Genomic DNA, 21,659 nt, shown 5'->3' with positions numbered 1-21,659 from the left:
CGCCCATGAAAGCTTATGCACTAATAAATTTGTTAGTCTCTAAGGTGCCACAAGTACTCCTGTTCTTTTTTCTATAAGCTAGGAAGTGTATGGTCACATCCTCACATTCCAAACTAGTCACATTGAACTAGTGGGCTGGGGCTGTTAGGTGATCTGATCTATCACCTCCAGAGAAAGTGAAGAGTCTAGCAGATGTAAAAGGAAATTTAGTTTGGTAGTTTTCTGTTCGGTAAGAACTCACTTATCAATAGACACAGCTGGGAAACCCTTATGTCTTTATAGAAGTAGTTATGAAATCCTCACTGCTATATTGTTTTGTCATTATAGTTCCCACTTTACTACTGCTTATTTGCATGGTCTCTGTCTGGTTCTGTGATTGTTTCTGTCTGCTGTATAATTAATTTTGCTGGGTGTAAACTAATTAAGGTGGTGGGATATAATTGGTTGGATAATCATGTTACAATATGTTAGGATTGGTTAGTTAAATTTCAGTCAAATGATTGGTTAAGGTATAGCTAAGCAGAACTCAAGTTTTACTATATAGTCTGTAGTCCGTCAGGAAGTAACGGGGGGGAATGGGTACGGGGAATGGGGTTGGGGGAATTGGAATCATGTTTTGGTAAGGGGGAGGAAATTGGAATCACGTTTTGCTAAAGGGGGGAATGGGAACAGGGACACAAGCAAGGTTTTGTGGTGTCGGAGCTGGGGCAGGGGACACTAAGGAAGGAAATTGGAATAATTGCTTGCTGGAGGTTCACCCCAATAAACATCTAATTCTTTGCACCTTTGGACTTCGGGTATTGTTGCTCTCTGTTCATGTGAGAAGGACCAGGGAAGTGAGTGGGTGAAGGAATAAGCCCCTAACAGCATTACTGACCTGCAGCCTCAGATCCAAAGCAAACAAAATCCACTCAAAAATAAGTCAAAGCAACTGAGCAAGCTTCCCAGTAGTAATAGTAATCAGTGCTTACCAAATACAACGGTGAGGCATGAGGGGGGCTGGCTTTGCAATTCACACAAAAAACAATCCCATTTTTATAAATATATTCAGAGTTCAAAAATAGCTGATGGATATTGTAAATGAACAGTTGGCAGCGTGTGAATAAGTCAGAGTCTCCAACGTTAATATTTGGTCACCCAAGTCACATGGTTTTGTCCCTGTTTTTTTAGCTGAATGACAAACATTTTCACAAATGAATGACAAATGGCAAATCTTGAGTAACAGGTTACATGCTGCCAGCATGAATTCATGATCACTTCCAAATCCCCCACCCACTGGCCTTAATAGAATTAGAGGTTATCCAAATACTTGTGAATAATGACTAGAATGATCCTACAATTGACAACACATGTTCTTAATGCAAGTTGCTTATTCACACATCAGTTTTTTTTATTACTTGAGTAGCTGTACAGTCCAGGGAACAAAAAAAGTCATAAGTGGACAGCTGGAAAGTTAATGTTCTCAGTCTCCTCCATCAAAATAGACCTACTCCAAAATGTAGCCAAAGCAAAATTGTGTGTGTGTGTGTGTGTGTGTTTGAAATAAGTGAGCTAGCTGATATATTCCTTTATAGATCAGTAAATGCCTTTCTCAAGTTGGGCTGCAAAAGACAGTCTGGCAAAAAGATGCAGTATTATTCTTTCCAATATAGAGGGCCCATTCTTATCAACAATATCTCTGACCAGCCTTATTTAGGATTTAGACTAGATGACCCTTGCAGTCCCTTCTATCATTATAGTTCTATGATTCTATATACATGGGTGAGAATATAATATCGAGATATATATCAAAAACAACTTCTGACAAGCCTTTAACTGATACCAGGGGTAAGGGCATTGTCCTACTGAGATCCCCTTGTTCAACATCAGTGGCCAAATTCAGGTCTATTGTAAGCAAGTGAAACACCACTGACTTTGATAGAGTTGCTCCATCTTACCCTAGGGCTGAGTTTACTCATGTGACTAACTCCTGTCAAAATATAAAGATGATGTTAAACCAAAAGAGGGATTATCTACGTTCTCTGTTTGCTTTAATTTAACCTCTTTATAATGCTGAGTGGGGTTGATTTTAAAAAATCTATTTGCCAACCTTGTTGACTTAAGGTAGGCTTCAGTGAACTCAATAGAGAAAAATAAACAGGGAAATCTCAGCTCATTGTACAATGGAAAACAGTTCCCATCAGAAGGTCACTATATGAATTATTGTGAAGTTTTTCTCTACTAAAATGAAACTGGAATATTTCTGTATCAGAGAAGAATTATTCTGGTCTGTCTATACGGCACACACTGTTCACTGATTCAGCTTTGATACCCCTGTTTTGTCAGGATAGTCAATTGTGCAAAATGTTGGTCTGAGAACAGTAAGGGCTAATCAGTGCAGTGAGTTCTCAGACCTCTCTACTTCTTACAATGATAAGTATATGGAGCTACACCAATTTACAATAGCTGAGCATCCAGCCCAAGTCAAACCCAAATCACTCCAGATAGTAGCAGATACTCAGGAAGAAAAACTGGCAAGCAATCACTTGATGTCCAGAGTCTTAAGTATCTCATTACAAGACATTAACTTGAGTCAAATACTAAATAATAATAATAATTAATAATGTACAAATCCTGCATTTTAGGTGTAAACTAACTGTCTGCGGTGTCAACAGAAATTTCCTCCCTATTCCTTACAGCATACACTGCCTGATCCAAAGCCTACTGAAGTCCATAGAATAACTCCCATTCTCTTTAATAGGCTTTTCATCAGATCCATTCAGAATTACACAGTGGGCTATTGTGGCCACTGTGTTGCCTTCATCCTAAGCATCTGGTTCTGGCCAAGGCAGGATGCTAGAGACTGGACTTAAAGGACTTACCTGCTCCTTTGGGTTTACGTTAAAATAGTAAAAATGAAAGCTTCTTTAAAAGTTTTATAAATTACTATACATTCATTTCTGCAAATCCAAAAGGATTAAAAGAATCAGAATGATTTCTGCTTCTTTAAACCACTCTTTTTTTTTCTTTACTCTGCAGTGCCACCCTAGTGGATGCCTTATTGATCTCTGTATGCAAATGGGTATTATAATGGTGCTAAAGCAGACCTGGAATAATTTCATGGAACTGGGCTACCCGTAAGTAAATATACTGCCTACCTTTACATAGGTCACAGAAAAATATTCTTTTCATTATTACCTTCTGATTTTCTTAAATGGGAGAAGAATACAACAGTAATTATAGTATCACACCTAAACACAGTGAAGAACTCTTCTCATATATTTCCAGATGGATAATTATTTACATAGGACAAAGTCTACAGAAATGAAAATAGAAATAATACATTATTAGAAAATATTTCATTTTTGAAGTTATGGTATTTTCCAATTTAAAAACATCTGTTTCTGTACCACTGCTCTATTCCCTACACTGAAATGTTAGATGCATGTTTTTTAGTCTGTAGCACTAAGTTCTAAGTAGATTTCTCCTTGTCGGGTGACATAGGATACCTGAAAGGAGAGGTGTGAGCCAGAAAAAGTGCATTGCTGGCACACAGGCAGTCAAAAATGTGCAAGTAGACAAATGTACTGACTTGGCCACGTTTACTGACAATGTATATGGTAACACTAGGCTTTGTTCAAGCTAAAAGGGACTTCTGTTATTTCATTTAACGGTGCCTGGGTTTAATATTTAATGGATTGTTATAGACAATTGGCAATACAAATCAACGAAGTGGCAGGCCACTGGGGGCAAATTAGCAAGTGAGAGAGAAATCAGCTCTGTAAATATTTGTACCCTTGCAAAGTACCACTGTTCACATCAATTTGCTGTGCTGCAGAAACCACAGCAGAGCCAGTGCAGTGTAATGGAGATTTCAGTCTCTGGGGCTGTAGAAGCCACATCACATTCATAGCAATTCTTTTAAGCAGCCTTAGCCCTTGCTGAACAGAACCATGTAGACTTTTGAGTAAATTGCCCCAAAACACTACCTACTTGGCAAGCAAGGTGTTGAGTACTCTCTCTTTTTTCCTTCTTGTGGCACCTTAGAGACTAACAAATTTATTAGAGCATAAGCTTTCATGAGCTACAGCTCACTTCATCAGATGCAGCTGTACCTCACGAAAGCTTACGCTCTAACAAATTTGTTAGTCTCTAAGGTGCCATAAGTTCTCTTTTTCTTTTTGCGAATACAGACTAACACGGCTGCTACTCTGAAACCTGTCTTTTTTCCTTCTGTTTCACAGTTCTCTCCTCAGCATGCCATGATGCTGTAGCAAACAGTCACATTCAGCTCCAGTTTGAGGAATTACTGTAGTTAGAAAAAACAGCCACAACTTTGTTGCTTCTCTTTCCACTCCCCACCTCTTTTGACAGTTTTTGACACTCTAGTTCAATCTTTCTGGCACCCATTAACGATTACCTTGAAACCTAATGAAAAGCCGAGAGGGAGATTACAGAAGAGATGAGCAGGAGATGGGAAGAGATCAGTTTAAAAGGGTTGCAAGATTTAATAGAAGTAATGCATAGGTGCTGGAACTACGGGTGCAGGGGGTGCTGCAGCACCCCCAGGCTTGAAGTGGTTTCCATCATATACAGGGTTTACAGTTTGGTTCAATGGCTCTTATCACTCCCCACAATACAAATTGTTCCAGCGCCCTGAAATAGTGTTCTTTTGTTGGTGCCTCCACTTTAGAGTTCCAGCACAAAGTTGAGGAAGTGTGAGGAGTTTACAGAGGCATTCAGTCAGGGCCGTCCTTACCCATGCGCAAAGTATGCAGCTGCGTAGGCCACCAGGAAATTTGGGGCACCAAATTGCCACAAATTTCCTGGTGCCCTATGCAGCTGCGTGCTGCTCCAGTGGCCAGCCCGATCCCCCGGCTGGCTGAGCTGCCCAGGCAAGCTGCCCCCGCCCCTGCTCCGATTCTTCCCCATGAACCCCACCCCTGCTCCGCCCCAGCTTTGCCTCTTCCCACTCCTGCTCTGCCCCCACTCCACTACTTCCCCAAATCTCCCGCCCCTGCTCCTCCTCTTCCCGCCTCTGCTCCACCCCTGCCCTGCCCCCACTCCACCCTTCCCCCTGAGCAACATCCCAGGGAACTGCAGCAGGGGTCGGGCACTCCCAGCACTCAGCGGGCGGCGGGAAGTGGAGTGACCCAGCCCCAGCCCACTCCACACCACTGGTGATTGCTGGAGGGCGGTTCTCCCTTACCCCCCGATTTCCAAGGCTGGGAGCCAGAGCCCGGGGAGCAGAGCGGAGTGTGCTGGGGCCGGGTCACTCCACTTTCTGCTGCCCTGTGAGTGCTGGGTCGGGCCTGCCCTGCACTCATTGGGCGGCAGGAAGTGGAGCAACCCAGCCCCAGCCCGCTCTGCTCCGCTGGCTCGTGCTGGGGGGCGGTTTCTCCCCTGCCCCCCCCCAAGCCTGCTCCTGCCCCCCCATGGAGGCCTGAGCCAGCCGCCCTCCACCCCACAGGGGGGCTGTGTAGGGCACTAAAATGTCTAGGGACATCCCTGCGTTCAGTCTCTAGTGCCGTGGCTCCCTCCCTCTATCCCCATGAATCCCCAGCAGGCATGAACCTCTCCTTTCTCTGCCAAACAGCCTAGCTAGGAGTTCTCTGATCTTCCAGTTAAATGCCACATTGTGTCGGCCCTGCTTGGTTGCCCAAAGGGCTCAGGGAGGATCCTCTACCCCTTCTGTACAGAGGCCAGTCACAGTCTGGGTGGGCCCTGCGCAATGCAGCCATTGTGCTATACTAGGGCTGATGGAGGTGGAAGCTTCCCCAAAGGGCGTTCACCAATGAGAGGAGTCCGGCACCAGGGAACTCCCACTCCAGCATGTGCTCCCCCAGATCCCTTGGAGAAAATCCTGGGTGAGTCAGGGCCTCTTCCAAAGGTTCCTGTTTCCATATGATTTTTATACTGGGCACCTGAAAGTAGCCTATCATGACTCTCACTGAGGTGTGACATTAACCTGAATTTTGAAATTTCTGCTATGAAAATGCCAGAGAGCTTTAGGAACCAGACACCAGAGAGTAGTACTGACATGCTTCAGAATTCTAGAGGCCTGGATGATAAGCAGTTTATGCTGTAATGGTTACATGCTTTGACACACACATACAAGGTGAAGGCATGAAGCTCAAGTGATGCTTCAGCTTGATCGGAAGATCACCCTCTGCAGAAGCTCAGCACGATCCCCATGGAGTTTTCAAAACAAACATCAGCAATGTGTGATGGGATTGAGAGGAAAAGACAGCACAAGGAAGCGGTGGAAAGGCCAAAAACAGTTTGGGGAACTATTAGTGAAGTTAGTGAAGTAACAGAGAGAACGCCACATTCAAAACTGAAGTCAAATCTTCAGCTGAAGATTTCTAGCTGATCTAAAAATGGACGTCAGTTCTGTTTCCCTGTCACACACCCAACCCCGTGTACTTGAGAATATTTCAGAATAAATGTGCAAATAATTAGGAAATTATGTATAAATTATTGATGTTGGTTTGAGGATGGAAACTTACTTCTAAGGAGAAAATAAAGCATATGTACATATGCAAGCCACACTACCCTGTTTTAACTTGTTACGTCAACTGCTATTCCGATGACAACAATGTGTCCACAATCATTAGCCTGCTCACTTGTCTCTGCCTATTCTATTACTGAACATTCAGGTCCAGAGGACACATTTCCATTCAAAGAGAACCATACATCTCCCTTTTTAGCTCTGATTGACTCAAGCAATTTGCCATTCTAGGCAGGGAAGAGGAAGGAAGTTAAATCAGAAATGGATATATATCCTATTTCCTCATTAAGAACATCTGTATCTGAAAGACAATCCAGAAATTTTTTCCCATCTTAGAGATAAAGGATAGCATTCTGTGCTACCAGCCACAATTGTTACTAATATCAAGCTCTCTCATACATTGATACGTTCAGTTTACAAAATATATTGTCTAGTCCAGCCTAGCCTCTCCCTCAGCATTATAAGTAATCCAGCTAAATTTGCCAGTTGGTCCTCTAATACAGCTAACACTCAGATAATGGCATAGAGAAAGGGGTGGTCCCATGTGTCTTCAGATTCTCACATATCTCTGTTGCTAATTGAGAAATGGTAGCCAATAATAGATTCAGCTCCATACTAAGGTTCTTCCACCTGCAGTTTGCACATGCACACTAGACTTCTATGTAATCACTTAACCAGTGTTAAGGCTTCTAATTTAAAATCCTGAATTACCAATAAATGGGTGTTTACAATTTATTTGGATATGCAGGTTATTTCAGAACTGGTGGACCAGGAGAAAATTACGACAAGAACATGGTTCACAGAGAAAAGCAAGCTTCCCACAGTGGGAAAAGGACTATAATCTTCAGCCTATGAATGCTTATGGACTCTTTGATGAATACCTAGAAATGAGTAAGAAAATGTTCTGATTTTACTCTTTTATGCTAGATTTTAATGTCAGTACATTTTTTTGTTTTTTTTTAAGCCCAGAGGGCTGAATTGTTTACTTAAAAACTCCAAAGTACTGCTGTATGAAACTAAAGAAACTGCAGAACAATTTCCATTATCACAAGTCAGGTGAGGAATGGGAGTGAATTGTTAAGAACCAAACCCAGGCAATATTTCTAATAATGCCTCATGTGATGTACTAAACTCCCATTTGTGAAATGTTTTATCTGATTAGTTGCCTTCATGGAGAGAGGGATATTCTCTAAATTGCAGTCTCAAAATTCTTATTCCCTCAACTGTATAGTTTCTTGTGTCATTGTTATTCCTTATAAAGCAAATTCTACTGAACCCTGATAAGGTCTTAATGTCAAAGCACTTACTTTTCAGATGTCTAGCATGTGACTGTATGATAGGGTATATTTAACATTTACTAACTAATATTTACAGAATTGCTTGCTTCTAAGAAACACTGCTTTCATAAAACGAATGAAGGACAAAGGACTTTTGTCTGTCTTGACTGAGCTGCACATGTAGTGGATAGAGCCCTCTCTTGACTGGTGCAATTCCATTGAAATTAAGGAGAGCTGTGGAAGATCAGCTACTCTGAAAAGCAGGCCCTGAACAGTTATATCAACTGTAGAAGGGCCGGCTCTGCTCCTGCCTTTTTGCACCACAGAAAATGGCTCAGACTTTTATTGATTGTGTATCCACCATGCCATTTATCTGAGTTCCCTCCACCAACAACTTTACAGGCCCATGCAACAGTACTAGTTACAATAGCCTCTGTGCTTTAGGCCCTCAGGACCTGAAAGGAGAAGAGGTCTCCCTTCCCTGAAGCATCTGTGAGGATAGACTTAGCAGGGGGCTGGCCCTGTTCCTTCATCCTCCAGGTCTCCTTTGTATGCCTCCTTATCAGTCTTGAGCTGATGGTCTAATTGGTTTATTAGCTCCCCCAGAACACCTGTCTGCTTAGCTAATTATCTTTAATTACCCTAACCAGCTTCTTCTGGTGGAACTAGTGAGTGTCGGAATGGATGGCTCACCTGTTAACTCCCTACACTCTGTTGCATCAATGTTTTCAAAATGTAGATACCTAAATAGAAGTGGCCTAATTTTTGGAGGTGCTGAAATTAAAAAGAAAAAAATTAAAATCAGTTAATCAGATCACAAAACAGCTCTAAAAACATATAGTTCATCAGCTTTTGTCTCTCTGTAGCAAGGAAGACAAATATAATTCTCTAAGCTCTCAGAAAATTCAATCATTTGTTCTCTCACCCTAGTGCTGATCTTTTGGAAAAAGAATTGCCATATTGATACCACTAGCACTACAGAGTGATAATATGGTACTTCATAATGGTACTTAATAATGAGCAAGTTTACTAGCTACATAGCATCTTAGTAGCCTGGCATTTTGCATAAGATCTTGAAAGTAAATACAGTATTGAAAACACTAACCTTTTATTTCCTTTCCCAGTTCTTCAGTTTGGATTCACAACCATCTTTGTGGCAGCTTTTCCACTGGCACCACTTCTGGCCTTACTTAACAATATTATTGAAATCCGGCTTGATGCATACAAATTTGTCACACAGTGGAGGCGGCCATTAGCCTCAAGAGCCAAAGATATAGGTGAGCTGTTTATGTGTCTTTTTAAAGACAAAGTATTGATCATTTGATGAACCCAATGACTTTAATTTAAAGTTACAAATCATTAATAGCTTTAGCTTTGATTCCGGTCCTCTTTCTCATTATATAAAATAATGCACAATTTTGGCTCCTAAAAAAAAAGGTGTAAACATTCAACGCAGGTTTGTTTTTATCACCTACTAATCCAAATTGGAAAATAGGTTTTTAATGACTTGGTGGATGACTTATCAGTCCAGATTTTTAAACTAAATGATTAGTGATCTCTGCTGGGTTTTCCTTTGGTGGATATACTTTCTTAGTAATACATGCAGCTGTTCACTTTGAATATAATAATGAGTTAGAGAAATTTAACAAATGTTGCAAATTGAAGTAATTTCCATCTCCGAGAAGCTTTGCACAGTTTCTACTCATCCAGACAAATGTAGGTTTCCCTTTGCCTGGTTGAGAAAACTATGCTCATGTCTACAAAGGTCTTTGAAGTGCTGAGAATATTGCCAGGTTTCAGAATAGCAGCCATGTTAGTCTGTATCCACAAAAAGAACAGGAGTACTTGTGGCATCTTAGAGACTAACAAATTTATTTGAGCAAAAGTTTTTGTGGGCTACAGCCCACTTCATCAGATGTATAGAATGGAACATATAGTAAGAAGATAGGTATATACAAAGGTGCCACAAGTACTCCTGTTCTTTTTGAGAATATTGCAAACTTTCTAGGACTGACTAAAGGATAGGGGACTCCACCTACTGGCTAAATCTCCTCAGAGTGGCGAGGAATTATAAAAAATAATAATAAAATAATAAAAAATAATCTTTTCACATTCTTACAATTCAATCATGTTTATCATTTTAAAATGTAATTTGAAGAATAGAGATTTAGAAAACATCCATTTACGACCAGATTCTGACCTCCTTATTCACAGTGAATAGCACCTTACTCCAGCCCAGTTCAGTAAAGTATTTCAGCATGTGCTCAAGTGCTTTGCTGAATCAGGGCCTCTATGAACAGTTGGCTTCAGTGGGACTGCTAGCAGAGTAAGATGTAACTAAGCATGGGTAAAAGTATGTCCTCTTTGAGTGCTCCAACTTCAATGTGAAAGATTATGAACCTGTCCTAAGTGACAGGAAAGGAATGTCAGTCACCAGTTGCTTGGTGGGGGTGGTTTTCTAATAGTGACTAAGCAAAATTGTACTCCTAGCATTTAAAGAAGTTTCAGATGCTTTCTTAAATCAGGTCACCTAAGAAGAATGGTCTTCTACAGATTTCAGTGTATTTTACTGTCCAAGAATTCTTGGATTGTCTCAATATCTTTTGGGGAATATTGTACTGGTGTGTTCCTCTGGTAATGGTTTGGTCCATGGTTTTTATTAATCATAAATATTTCCCCATCATCCCTAACCAAAACAATCATAAGTTTTAAACATAGGTCAGTTCTTCATATCATACACTTCTCTTCTTTGGTTCCCGTCCGTCAGCTCAACAGCAACCATGGGGCTGAATGAAGTATTTCCACCACTTTCTTGTACCAGCTTCACAGCTTTGTTCAACTTTCATACACATAACTTATTAATGACTGTAGTTTAACAAAGACTCGTGCCCAAAGAAGAACACTTTTTTTTTTTGCAATGTCATGGATCAAACATTAAAAAAGAAACCTTCAGTCTTGTCTTAAGTTTCATGAAAGTTCTCCTAATGACTTTCACTGTGTGCACAGCCCTCTTAATGAAACTACGATCATTATAGAAGATAAAAGGCACTCACAGTGCAGGAGTGCTTTGATGCTTGCTACTTTTTAAAAGTATTTTAGAGCTGGATAAGTAATGACACCTCTCTTCCATCATAGGCATGGAACCTCAGGAAGAACCGCTATATCAATGTTCTTGGCTAAGATTCATGCCCTCACCATTCATGCATGATGAACATACATGGTGGCTTGGCTAGCTATATTCATGCTCATTTGCTGGGATGGCATTTTGCCTGCTCACCAATTGGAAGACCTCACTCTAGTACCATGTAATGATGGGTTCATACTGTCAACCTGCATATCATTGCAAGCACCATTGCTTCCTCAGGAAACAATCCAGCTGTGACATTATCTAGTGCTAGACCCACGTCTCCTAACATTTAAATACACATGTTGATGTTTGCATGGCTCAGAAAGGAACATGCTAAATGATTGAGATAGGAAAAACCAAGAATTCCCAGGCACGTTGCATGCAGTATTTAAACTACTTTAATAATTGTCTTCCCTGAAACTAATGCAACATTTTCTATATTGGATAGGAATTTGGTATGGAATTCTGGAAGGCATTGGAATTCTCTCTGTTATCACAAATGCATTTGTTGTAGCTGTGACTTCAGATTTCATCCCTCGACTTGTTTATGCTTACAAATATGGACCTTGTGCAGGCCAAGGAGAAGCTGGACAAAAGTAGGCTTTCTTTAAGAAAATGTTAATGTGCATGAAAATCTCTATTTCCTTGAAACATAAATAGCATTAGAATCTCCATATTTACAGATTCCACTAACAAGAATGTACTCCAGATTGCATTCCCATAGTAATTAATACTTTTGAGTATCAATAATACAGTCTGTGAGTAGCTGGGATTTATGATCTTAACTCAGAGAAAAAGTTCTGGATCAGTTATAGAAGGTTCAGTGGCTACAATAACATGCTATTATCATAATCAATATATTGGCACAGATCACCAGCTGGTGTACCTTGTAAATGGGTAGTCAAAGGAGCTATACTGATTTTCACCAGTTGAGGAGCTGGGCTGTCATTTGTAGTTTATTCACTAAACCTCTTTCTGCCGATGTGGGATTTTACAAGTATTAATCCAAGAAAAGTGCAGAGTCTAATCAGAAAAGGCAATCCAGCTTCATCAGGCAAGCTATAATTACTGAGCAAAATAACTTCTGTACTCCTTTAAAAAGGACAGAGCTCTTATATTAGGGCTTTTGAGAGGCAGTCCTGAATTGAGTCCATGCTGTTCTTCTGCATTTTCATTCCAGTGTTGATAAACACTAAATTACAATAGTATGTGCACTATTAGCCTGCAAATGGGTATAATATAAATTGAATGGCACCTTCTAAAATCTAGTGTGCTGGGGAAGAGGGGAGAAACCCTGAATGAAATCATTGGTTTCACCCAACCCAACTGAACCCCAAATGTTCAATATTTGCAAATAAGCTCCTCGCCACTCTGGCAATAAGTGTTGTATTACATTAAAAGCAATAAGCTAAGCAATACGTAGCAATAGTTAGCTTGCATCCTGCTATCAGATATAAATATTTCACTTCATAGCTTTATTTTCCCTCCAGGAAAGAGAGAAGGGGATTCTTTTTGTTGTTGCTCTTAGCCATATTTTGGATGTCAATGCAGTTTAGTCACACCAATGGAGACAGTTCATGATTGGCAATGCTGCTTAACTCACTATCCTGTCAAGGATTTGGCATTTTCCTATATGCTGGAAAAATTGTTGTCTCTTTCCATAAAGAGTTGTAGAAAATCTTTCAGTTGGTAAAGTGTTAGGTTTGATGCCAATCATTGGTGGGCATGTGCCTCTCCATGCTGCCATTGTGTTTACGCGAAGGGCATTTAAGTGGTGTCAGCTTTTTTTTCTGCTTTATTAATTTCTTTCTTACCACAGTCCCTGAAAATGCATTTTGAAATTACATTTTATAAGGAAGACAATATTGTGCACTTGCTTTCAAATTAGTTTTGTTTAGAGACATTGGCTTGGCTTAAGGAAACAGATCTTAAACTGTTGTATTTTTAAAGCCATTCACACAGTTTTCCAGCAATACGTTAAATAACATAAGAGACCAAATCTAATTCCTCAGAAGAGACCAACTTGGCTAATGCCTTTCTATGTCAACATTGCAGATGTGGTTAGTACAGTGCCATCAAGATAGTAGAAAACTATTCTTAAATTCTACAGGAGTAGATAGTTCCCAAAGTTCAAGGGTCTGGACCATGTAGCATAGGATATTTTAACAGTTTTGGGAGGAAAGGCATCAACAAAAATCATGCAGGATGTGAAAGAAAATATTGTAATTAACTTCATCTCTATAGCTGCTATAACTGTAGGTTTTGAGCCGTAGCCAGCTGGAACACCATTCAGGTACTAATCTGGTAGACACACAATTTCCCACAGAATTTAAGCTTACATTTTAAAAATAAACAACCAGTTTTACTGGTTGGGAAAAAACCTTACAAACGAGAACCCATGCAATTCCACCTTAGTCTGTTGCCAAACAATTACTTGGAGAGATGTGAACTGACTTGTTTGATAATTCTAAACTCTAATAATGGTGATCTAAGGCACAGCCTAAACTAGGAAATTGGCCATATCCTAAAATGGTTTTCAGGAAGCAATCTTGTAAAACAGTTCAGGTTACACCAGAGTGCTGGCTGCAGCCTGCCAACATTGATAAAACATAAAACAGTGGTTGAAAACCAGTTTTAAAAGATTCAGTGTGTAAAAGGAATGGTAACATTGTAACACTCCTTTAGGCTCACTTTGAATTTGGGGCAGCAGTTATGCAGACATGGCTGAGAATTCTGTTGGCAGCTGTGATTGTCTTTCTCAGCCAATGGCAGGATTAAAGCCTCTGCAGCTTTATGCACCATGCTGAATAATTTGGCTGGACTTTTATGCACATAGCCAGTGCAGAGCAGGGATGGCATAAGACTCTTATCCAGCTTCATCCTTAATGATATTAGCAGTGAATTTGAACCAGCGAGGTGATATCTCCCAGAGCTCCTTTGCCAGATCTTATTACCATTGACCAACAATTAGGAGATAGTGTCTCTGAGCCATAAAGGAACACAGGAATTGCTCAGACTAGTGGCCCATTTTAGAGTGATATCTTGTATCTGACAGTGGCCAGAACCAGTTTTAAAGGAAGGTGCACGAAACCCCATAATGGCCAGTTGTTATGCAATAACCTGCCCACAAAGAGATGTTTCTTTCTAACCTCTATCAGCTAGAGATTAGTTTATGCTAGGAAATATGGGTTTTATATTCCTTATCAAAATTATCATTTCTAATATAACTGTGGGTGTTTCAGTATTCAATAAATGTCTAATCCTTCCTTGAATACTACTCTTGGCCTCAATGATGTCTTGTGGCAATGAGTTCCATGGGTTAATTGTGATGTAAATGTAAATGATATTTCCTTTATCAGTTTTAAATCTATTGCCTTTCAACGGCATTGAATGTCCCCTTGTTCCTGTATTATGAGAAAGTGTAAATAGGAGGACCCAATTTATCTCCCTTGTGCCATTCATTATTTTGTGTATCTCTGTTGTGTCACCTCTCATTACTCTTCTAGCTAAACAGTCCCTATCTTTGTAATCTCCCCCAATACAGAAGCCTTTCAATGCCTCTAATCATTTTTGTTCCCTGTCTCTGAACCCTTTTCTATTTCTGTTACATACATAACTTTTTAGACAGAGTGACCAAAATTGAACACAATAGTCCAGATTCAGATGTGATGTATGAGTGCAAGTGTGGGAGGGGGCAAATCTAAGTACTTTAAAGGAATCTAACGTACATACAGGATGAAACTAAATTGATTGGGGAGGGAAGGAGAAGGTATAAGTTACACTAACTAAGGCTCTCTGAGATTTACCTCTGTTTTCTGGGTCAGCTAATCTCTGCATTTTTAAGCATGCAAAAAGGGGATTTTGGTGTGAATTTGCTTTAACAAATTTTTGAAAAGTAACGTATGAAACAGCAGATTTGGATTGAGGGAGACAGAAATTACCACAACATGCTTTTCAAATATTAATAGGTATCACTGTTTAGGTATAGATTTAGGAAACCAGGGAGAGAAATGTCCTCCTAAGTGGGATTTGTATGGGCTGAATGTCCTGACTTCAGGATTTCTTGTTCTCCAGGTGTATGGTAGGCTATGTTAATGCCAGTCTATCTGTATTTCTGGTGTCCGACTTTGAAAACCGTTCAGAACCAACATCTAATGGAAGTGAATTCTCTGGTTCACCGTTAAAATATTGCAGGTAAGAATCTCATCAAAATATCCTTTTCTTTTTAAAAAATCACCAGGTGGAAGCATCATGCTAGAGTCTCTCTTGACTTGTTTTCAAAGTTTAAAAAATGAAATGAAAAATGCATTTTGTATATGTAAAAGGAGTAAAAAGTACAGGACACCACTTATACTGTGCCTATGAGTGGGGAGGTCCCCAATCTTTGGAATAAGGAAGGCTGCCTTGGCAACTAGCCAGGATCTTGAAGGACATCTGAAATTTGCATAAAAAATGTCTTTCTAAAAAAAAAAAAAAAAAACTAAAAGAACTGCCCACAAGCATAATATTTGCTTATCCTTCAATTTCCACTGACAGATTGTGGAGGAGATTGGTCTGATCTTGGGTTTTAATCCTGGGTCTGATGTTGACTTTCTTGCTCACTCTACCTGTAGAATAAAATTCACCTTTCTGCAGAGAGCCTGCATAGGTCTATGTACTATGTAAGTCCCACCTAAGCCCTATTTTGATGGCTTATGTGATTCCTAGGTCTTATACAGGCTCTGTGCATAGGAGCCAATTTCACCCTACGTGAAAAACCATTGCAAGAAACACCCTGTGCTCACAATACTTGTACAACACCGTATGTCCCCATGCTATAATTGTCCCATGCCTTATGTAGGAGCTGGTTTTAATGGTTGGTTACAACACCTCAGATTGTTTCTAGCTCCAGTCAAGCTGAACTAGTAGAAACTCCAGTGGTTTCTCTCCATTGCACTGGTTCAATCAGTCCTAGCTCCATCCCACAACTGAGTGCATCATATATGGAAATTCCCCACTGTCTGCTGCTCCCAGCAACAGTGTTTGGCACTATGTGATAGGGCTTCATAAGACCCAGAAAACACCAGTGCAACAATGGTGTTAAGATCTGCTCTGTGTGGATGCACACACATTGTTCCATCAAACCAGTATTGCAGAGACCTGGTAAAGACCTTTGCAAAGACAAAACTCTCTGTCCTTGAATAAGTCTCCTAACCTCCCTCTTTGGTTTCTCCATCTCTTAGTGGTGATAGCATTTACTTATGCCCAAAAGTCATATAAGAATTATTTTGTTAATGTTTTCAAGCTCTTCGAACATGAAAAGTGCCATATAAGCACTAAGTATTATTACTGAAGGGGTTTTGCATCTGCAGGAAATTCCAACATTTTGTTTTCATCCCAAATTTGGATGAAAAGTTGAAACTTCAAATTTTTTCACAGAACAGAAACTCAATAAAGTTTCATTTTGGTAATGTTGGAACTTTTTTTTTGACCAAAATGAAAATTTTGACATCCGTGAAATCAAAATATTTATTCCATTTTGTTGGAATGACCAAGTTCAAGGGGGAACTTGGGCAGAACAACTGTGTAATGCTGTTATTTTATAATGCAGAGTTGGTTTGTGAACATGAACTCAAATGACTGCAAAGCCTCTTTTTTTATTATGAAACAATAAAATATCCTTTGATCGGTCTCTAGAGCCCAAGGGTACTTTAGTGTCCAGTGAAAAGACTCCTGACATTTTGTTAAAAAGTATGAAAATAATATTACTTGCACTTCTATAGCATACTAAGCTGTTTTCCTCTGAAGTTAATGTTTTCATTTAGGGAGCTGAAACAATTATGACACACTATTGAACACCATTTGGCAGGATATAACCCTAAAAATAGGTTAGATCAATAAATATCCTATTCTGTGATACAGAGCTGCTGGCCAAAAAAGGCTTCATTCCAACTTAATAATCTTAATATTTTTAATAAGATTTGTCTGACCATCCACCACTTAATATCAATGGGGTTACAGATTAAAATAATGTTTGCTTTTGATATTTTAGAGAAATAGAAACAAGTGCTGTTGCGCTCCTTCAGGGAGTTCCAAATTCTGCAGCTGTTAGCCAGTGAGATCTCTTGTTGAGGTCAATGTGAGATTTCCCTGGGTAAGCACTAAACGCAGACTTCAGGATTTGGCCTGGGATACACAAGCATGTGTAACACCAACAGACTCTGGTTGTCAGTGGGTGGGATTGAACGAACCTGGGACCTCTGGAGCTTAGTGCATGAGCCTCTACCACATGAGCTAAAAGCCAGCTGGCTCTTAGCTAAGTCTGTAGATCAGACTCATTTAACTATCTCTCTAAGTGGTCTCGGTGCCACTAGATGGGACAGAACACCATAGCCAAGGAGGTGTGTGGGTTACACATGCTACTAACATCTGTAGGATAATTATCATAACCAGAATAGTCATATAAATCAAATATATATTCTTAAACATTTCTTGCCAGAGGGCTCACGGTATTGTGGTCTCAAGGCTCTGCCACGGTATTAATAATGAAGTCATCCCCATCATCTAAATATAAACTAATTCTTACTTGTAAACCAGGCCCTTTTATCAAATAAAAGATTTTGTCTGGCATGAAGAAAGGGTGGGGGAGAAACTCCATAAATTTAGCCCAACTATTAAACAAATCTTCCACAAAAACAACTAAAAAGGAGGTAGTCTTAGCCCTCATTCTCATCCTCTAGCATTTGTTACAGGGAGTCTAATTGGCCTTAACTCACTTCAACTAAAGCAGGATTTGGCACTTGAATCTCAGTTTGCTAATTCAAAATGCCACTGCAAAATCACTAATACAGCTATGTTCTTTGGCGAGTATATTTACTTATTAAATATATATGTCCCTGCCTGTGGAATGGATAGTGTGACTGACTTCCTTTTAACCGGTTTATAAGACATTTAATCAACCTGAATTCTACTGGTTTCAGAGTAGCAGCCGTGTTAGTCTGTATCCACAAAAAGAACAGGAGTACTTGAGGCACCTTAGAGACTAACAAATTTATTTGAGCATAAGCTTTCATGAGCTACAGCTCACTTTGTTGAATACATGCAGTGGAAAATACAGTAGGGAGATTTTATATACACAGAGAACATGAAACAATGGGTGTTACCATACATACTTTAACGAGAGTGATCAGGTAAGGTGAGCTATTACCAGCAGGAGAGGGCCGGGGGTGGGTGGGGGAGAACCTTTTGTAGTGATAATCAAGGTGGGCCATTTCCAGCAGTTGATCTTGGTAATTTCAATTGCACTTTAAAGCCCCATATTGACAGGAATGAAAATTAGTTTAATCGTTTATCTGCAAAGAAATTACAGAGAAATGTATTTCACAATGTAGTTTATGTGATGGATAGGAGTCCTTTAATTTTCAAGCAAGACAGTTTATGCAGACAGATCTGTTAATAATTTACCTTCGCTATTACGGAGCCCAGATTTTTCCCTCCGTATGAGACACAAAACTATCTGTCAAAGTCTTCCCCAGTTCCTGGGCTGCTGTATTTGTTTAGTCCCTTTCAAGTACAAAAATTACCAGATTACATCATAGAAGATCCATCTCTAGCGAAGGTTCCCAGCCAGGGCCGTCTATTACAGTCCTTAAACAGGTTTCAGAGTAGCAGCCGTGTTAGTCTGTATTCGCAAAAAGAAAAGGAGTACTTGTGGCACCTTAGAGACTAACAAATTTATTTGAGCATAAGCTTTCGTGAGCTACAGCTCACTTCATCGGATGCATCCAATGAAGTGAGCTGTAGCTCATGAAAGCTTATGCTCAAATAAATTTGTTAGTCTCTAAGGTGCCACAAGTACTCCTAGTCCTTAAACAGCCACTAATCTTCTTTTTTTGTAAAACATTTTGTGCTCAGGAGCCAGTGTTTTGGCTGCAGAAGGGAATAAGTGGGCAGCTAAAACAATTTGCACTGAAGATGCTGAAATGTAAGAAGAATTCAGTGCTGACTGAAATCCCAAAACACAGTTTATCCCATTTGTGTATAGATGCCTCTCTAATCTAAGGCCTATCGATCAGAGAAAAAATATGTTTTTGTTAATCTTCTTTCTCCTGTGGGTTTGGGTTGCTTTTGTTTCTAAATTAGCTTAGAGCTAAAAACTTCTGTGTATTACTTAACATGGTATATTCAGATATTGTTCATACCCAGTTTTCAAACCTGTGTAGGAAACAGATTAGGCAGAAGCCAAATTTCCCCTCCTTTTTAGATTAGGTTTCTGTGGGATTATTTTGGAATTACCTCTTTGACAATAAAATCAAATCCATAAGAATGTTATTTTATTGAGGCCTTGGTTCTTCAAAAGACAGTTTTTAAAAACAGTAGACCTGATTCTCCTCTCACACTGGTTTTACCATGGAGTGGTGTCACTGTGTGAAATCTTGGCTCCACTGAAGACAATGACAAAACTCCCATTGACTTCTGTGTGGCCAGGATTTCACCCATTGACTTCAGTGGAGTTATTCATTATTACCATTGGTGGAAGTGAGGAAAGAATCAGTATTTTAGTAACTTGTATCATTTTTGGCTTGAGATCCCTGTTGTTGCAAGGAGGATATAGTCAAAGAATAGCATTCTATTATGTTCTCTGTGAAGAGTAGCAGATTATCATTGTACTGAAATGCAACATTCCGTTTGTTTTTCAGGTACAGAGACTATCGAGACCCTCCTCATTCCCCGGTGCCCTATGGCTACACATTGCAATTCTGGCATGTCTTAGCAGCACGGTTGGCTTTTATTATTGTATTTGAGGTCAGTTTTCATATAAGGGACTAGATGATATAATTAAGCAATCAATTTGCAAACACCTAGAAGATAAGTAACTGTCAGCATGTATTTGTCAAGAACAAATTGTGTCACACCATCCTAATGACTTTCTTTGACGTGGATAGGGAGGAAGTGGTAGACATGGCATATCTTGACTATAGTAAGGTTTTTGATATTGTCTCGCATGACCTCCTCATAAACAAACTAGGGAAATACAATTTAGATGGAGCTACTATAAGGTGGGTGCATAACTGGTTGGAAAACCATTCCCAGAGAGTAGCTATCAGTGGTTCACCGTCAAGCTGGAAGGCCATATCAAATGGGGTCCCACAGGGATCAGTTCTGGATCTGGTTCTGTTCAATATCTTCATTAGTGACTTAGATAATGGCATAGAAAGTATAAATTATAAAGTTTGAGGATGATACCAAGCTGGAAGGGGTTGCAAGAGCTTTGGAGGATAAGATTAAAATTCAAAATGATCTGAAGTAATGGTCTGGATGAAATTCAATAAAGACAAGTACAAAGTACTCCACTTAGGAAGGAACAATCAGATGCACACATACAAAATGGGAAATGACTGCCTAGGAAGGAGTACTGCAGAAAGGTCATAGCAGATCACAAGCTAAATATGAGTCAACAGTGTAACACGACTGCAAAAAAAGTAAACATCATTCTGGGATGTATTAGCAGGAGTGTTATAAGCAACATACAAGTAGTAATTCTTCTGCTCTACTCCACGCTGATTAGACCTCAGCTGTAGTACTGTGTCCAGTTCTGGATGCCACATTTCAGGAAAGATGTGGAGAATTTGGAGAAAGTCCAGAGAGGAGCAACAAAAATGATTGAAGGTCTAGAAAACATAACCTATGAGGGAAGATTGAAAAAATGGGGTTTGTTTAGTCTGGAGGAGAGAAGACTGAGAGGGGACATAACAGTTTTCAAGTACATACAAGGTTGTTACAAAGAGGAGGGAGAAAAATGGCTCTCATTAACCTCTGAGGAGAGGACAAGAAGCAGTGGGCTTAAATTGCAGCAAGTGCAGTTTAGTTTGGACATTAGGAAAATCTTCCTAACTGTCAGGGCGGTTTAGCACTGGAATAAATTGCCTAGGGAGGTTGTGGAATCTCCGCCACTGGAGATTTTTAAGAGTAGGTTAGACAAACACCTGTCAGGAACAGTCTAGATAATACTTAGTCCTGCCTTGAGTGCAGGGGACTGGACTAGATGACCTCTCAGGGTCCCTTCCAGTCCTATGATTCTATGATTAAATGGTTGCAGTATGTACAAGGCCTGTGGAAGTGGTTAGGTTATGGACTTGGGTGGAGTGAAGAGCACAAGAAGGGAGAGAGTAAAGAAAGAAGTGTAGAGATGTATCTAATGAGAACCCTTGGATTATTCGCTGGGTTGGAAGAACCTGACTGTGACAAAGCTCTGTCCTTGCCTCCATCGGTCCCATGTTTCCTGGCAGATTTCGCTAGCCTCAGAGGCTCACTGTGACCCTGCACGTAACCCTTTTCTTTCTAGAGACAAGGGTCACAGTTTACTGAGCCATTTTCATCATAAGCCAGCAAGGGAGGTGAGCAGAAGTTATCCTTCCTTGCACAGTCTCTGTTGTCTCCCAGTCTCAGTAATTAATCAGGGGGCAAAGGTGGGGGGGGAGCCCGGGCCCACCCTCTACTCCAGGCTCCAGCCCAGCGACCCTAATAATATCAGCTATGGTAGCTGACCTTTTAGAAACATGACATGTACAATTCCCTGGGCTACTTCCCCCACAGCAGCCCTCACTTCCTCAAGCTCCACTTCACCCTTACCTCAGGGCCTCCTTCCTTGTTCCTGATATGGTGTGTACTACTCAGCCTCTCCAACAGCACAACTTCCTCCCACAGCTCCTGACATGCACCCCCACCTGACTGACTGGGAGGCTTTTAACTAGTTTCAGCCAGCCCCTGATTGGCTTCAGGTGTC

At 40.2% G+C, this 21,659-nt stretch overlaps 1 protein-coding gene across 1 annotated transcript in view; it reads left to right on the top strand.

Moving 5' to 3' along the window:
- Nucleotides 1-21,659, top strand: part of ANO4 (anoctamin 4) — a 307,889-nt gene that overhangs the window by 258,237 nt on the left and 27,993 nt on the right. The window contains 6 exon segments of the mRNA XM_043491471.1: nt 3,019-3,116; nt 7,239-7,381; nt 8,892-9,044; nt 11,343-11,490; nt 14,969-15,088; nt 19,573-19,678. Of these exon segments, the coding sequence (XP_043347406.1) occupies nt 3,019-3,116; nt 7,239-7,381; nt 8,892-9,044; nt 11,343-11,490; nt 14,969-15,088; nt 19,573-19,678 (768 nt within the window).

Source organism: Dermochelys coriacea, chromosome 1 (genome assembly GCF_009764565.3).
Source record: "Dermochelys coriacea isolate rDerCor1 chromosome 1, rDerCor1.pri.v4, whole genome shotgun sequence".
Classification (NCBI taxonomy): Eukaryota; Metazoa; Chordata; order Testudines; family Dermochelyidae; genus Dermochelys; species Dermochelys coriacea.
The sequence above is the reverse complement of the archived record's forward strand: the minus strand, read 5'-3'. Positions and strand labels throughout refer to the sequence as shown.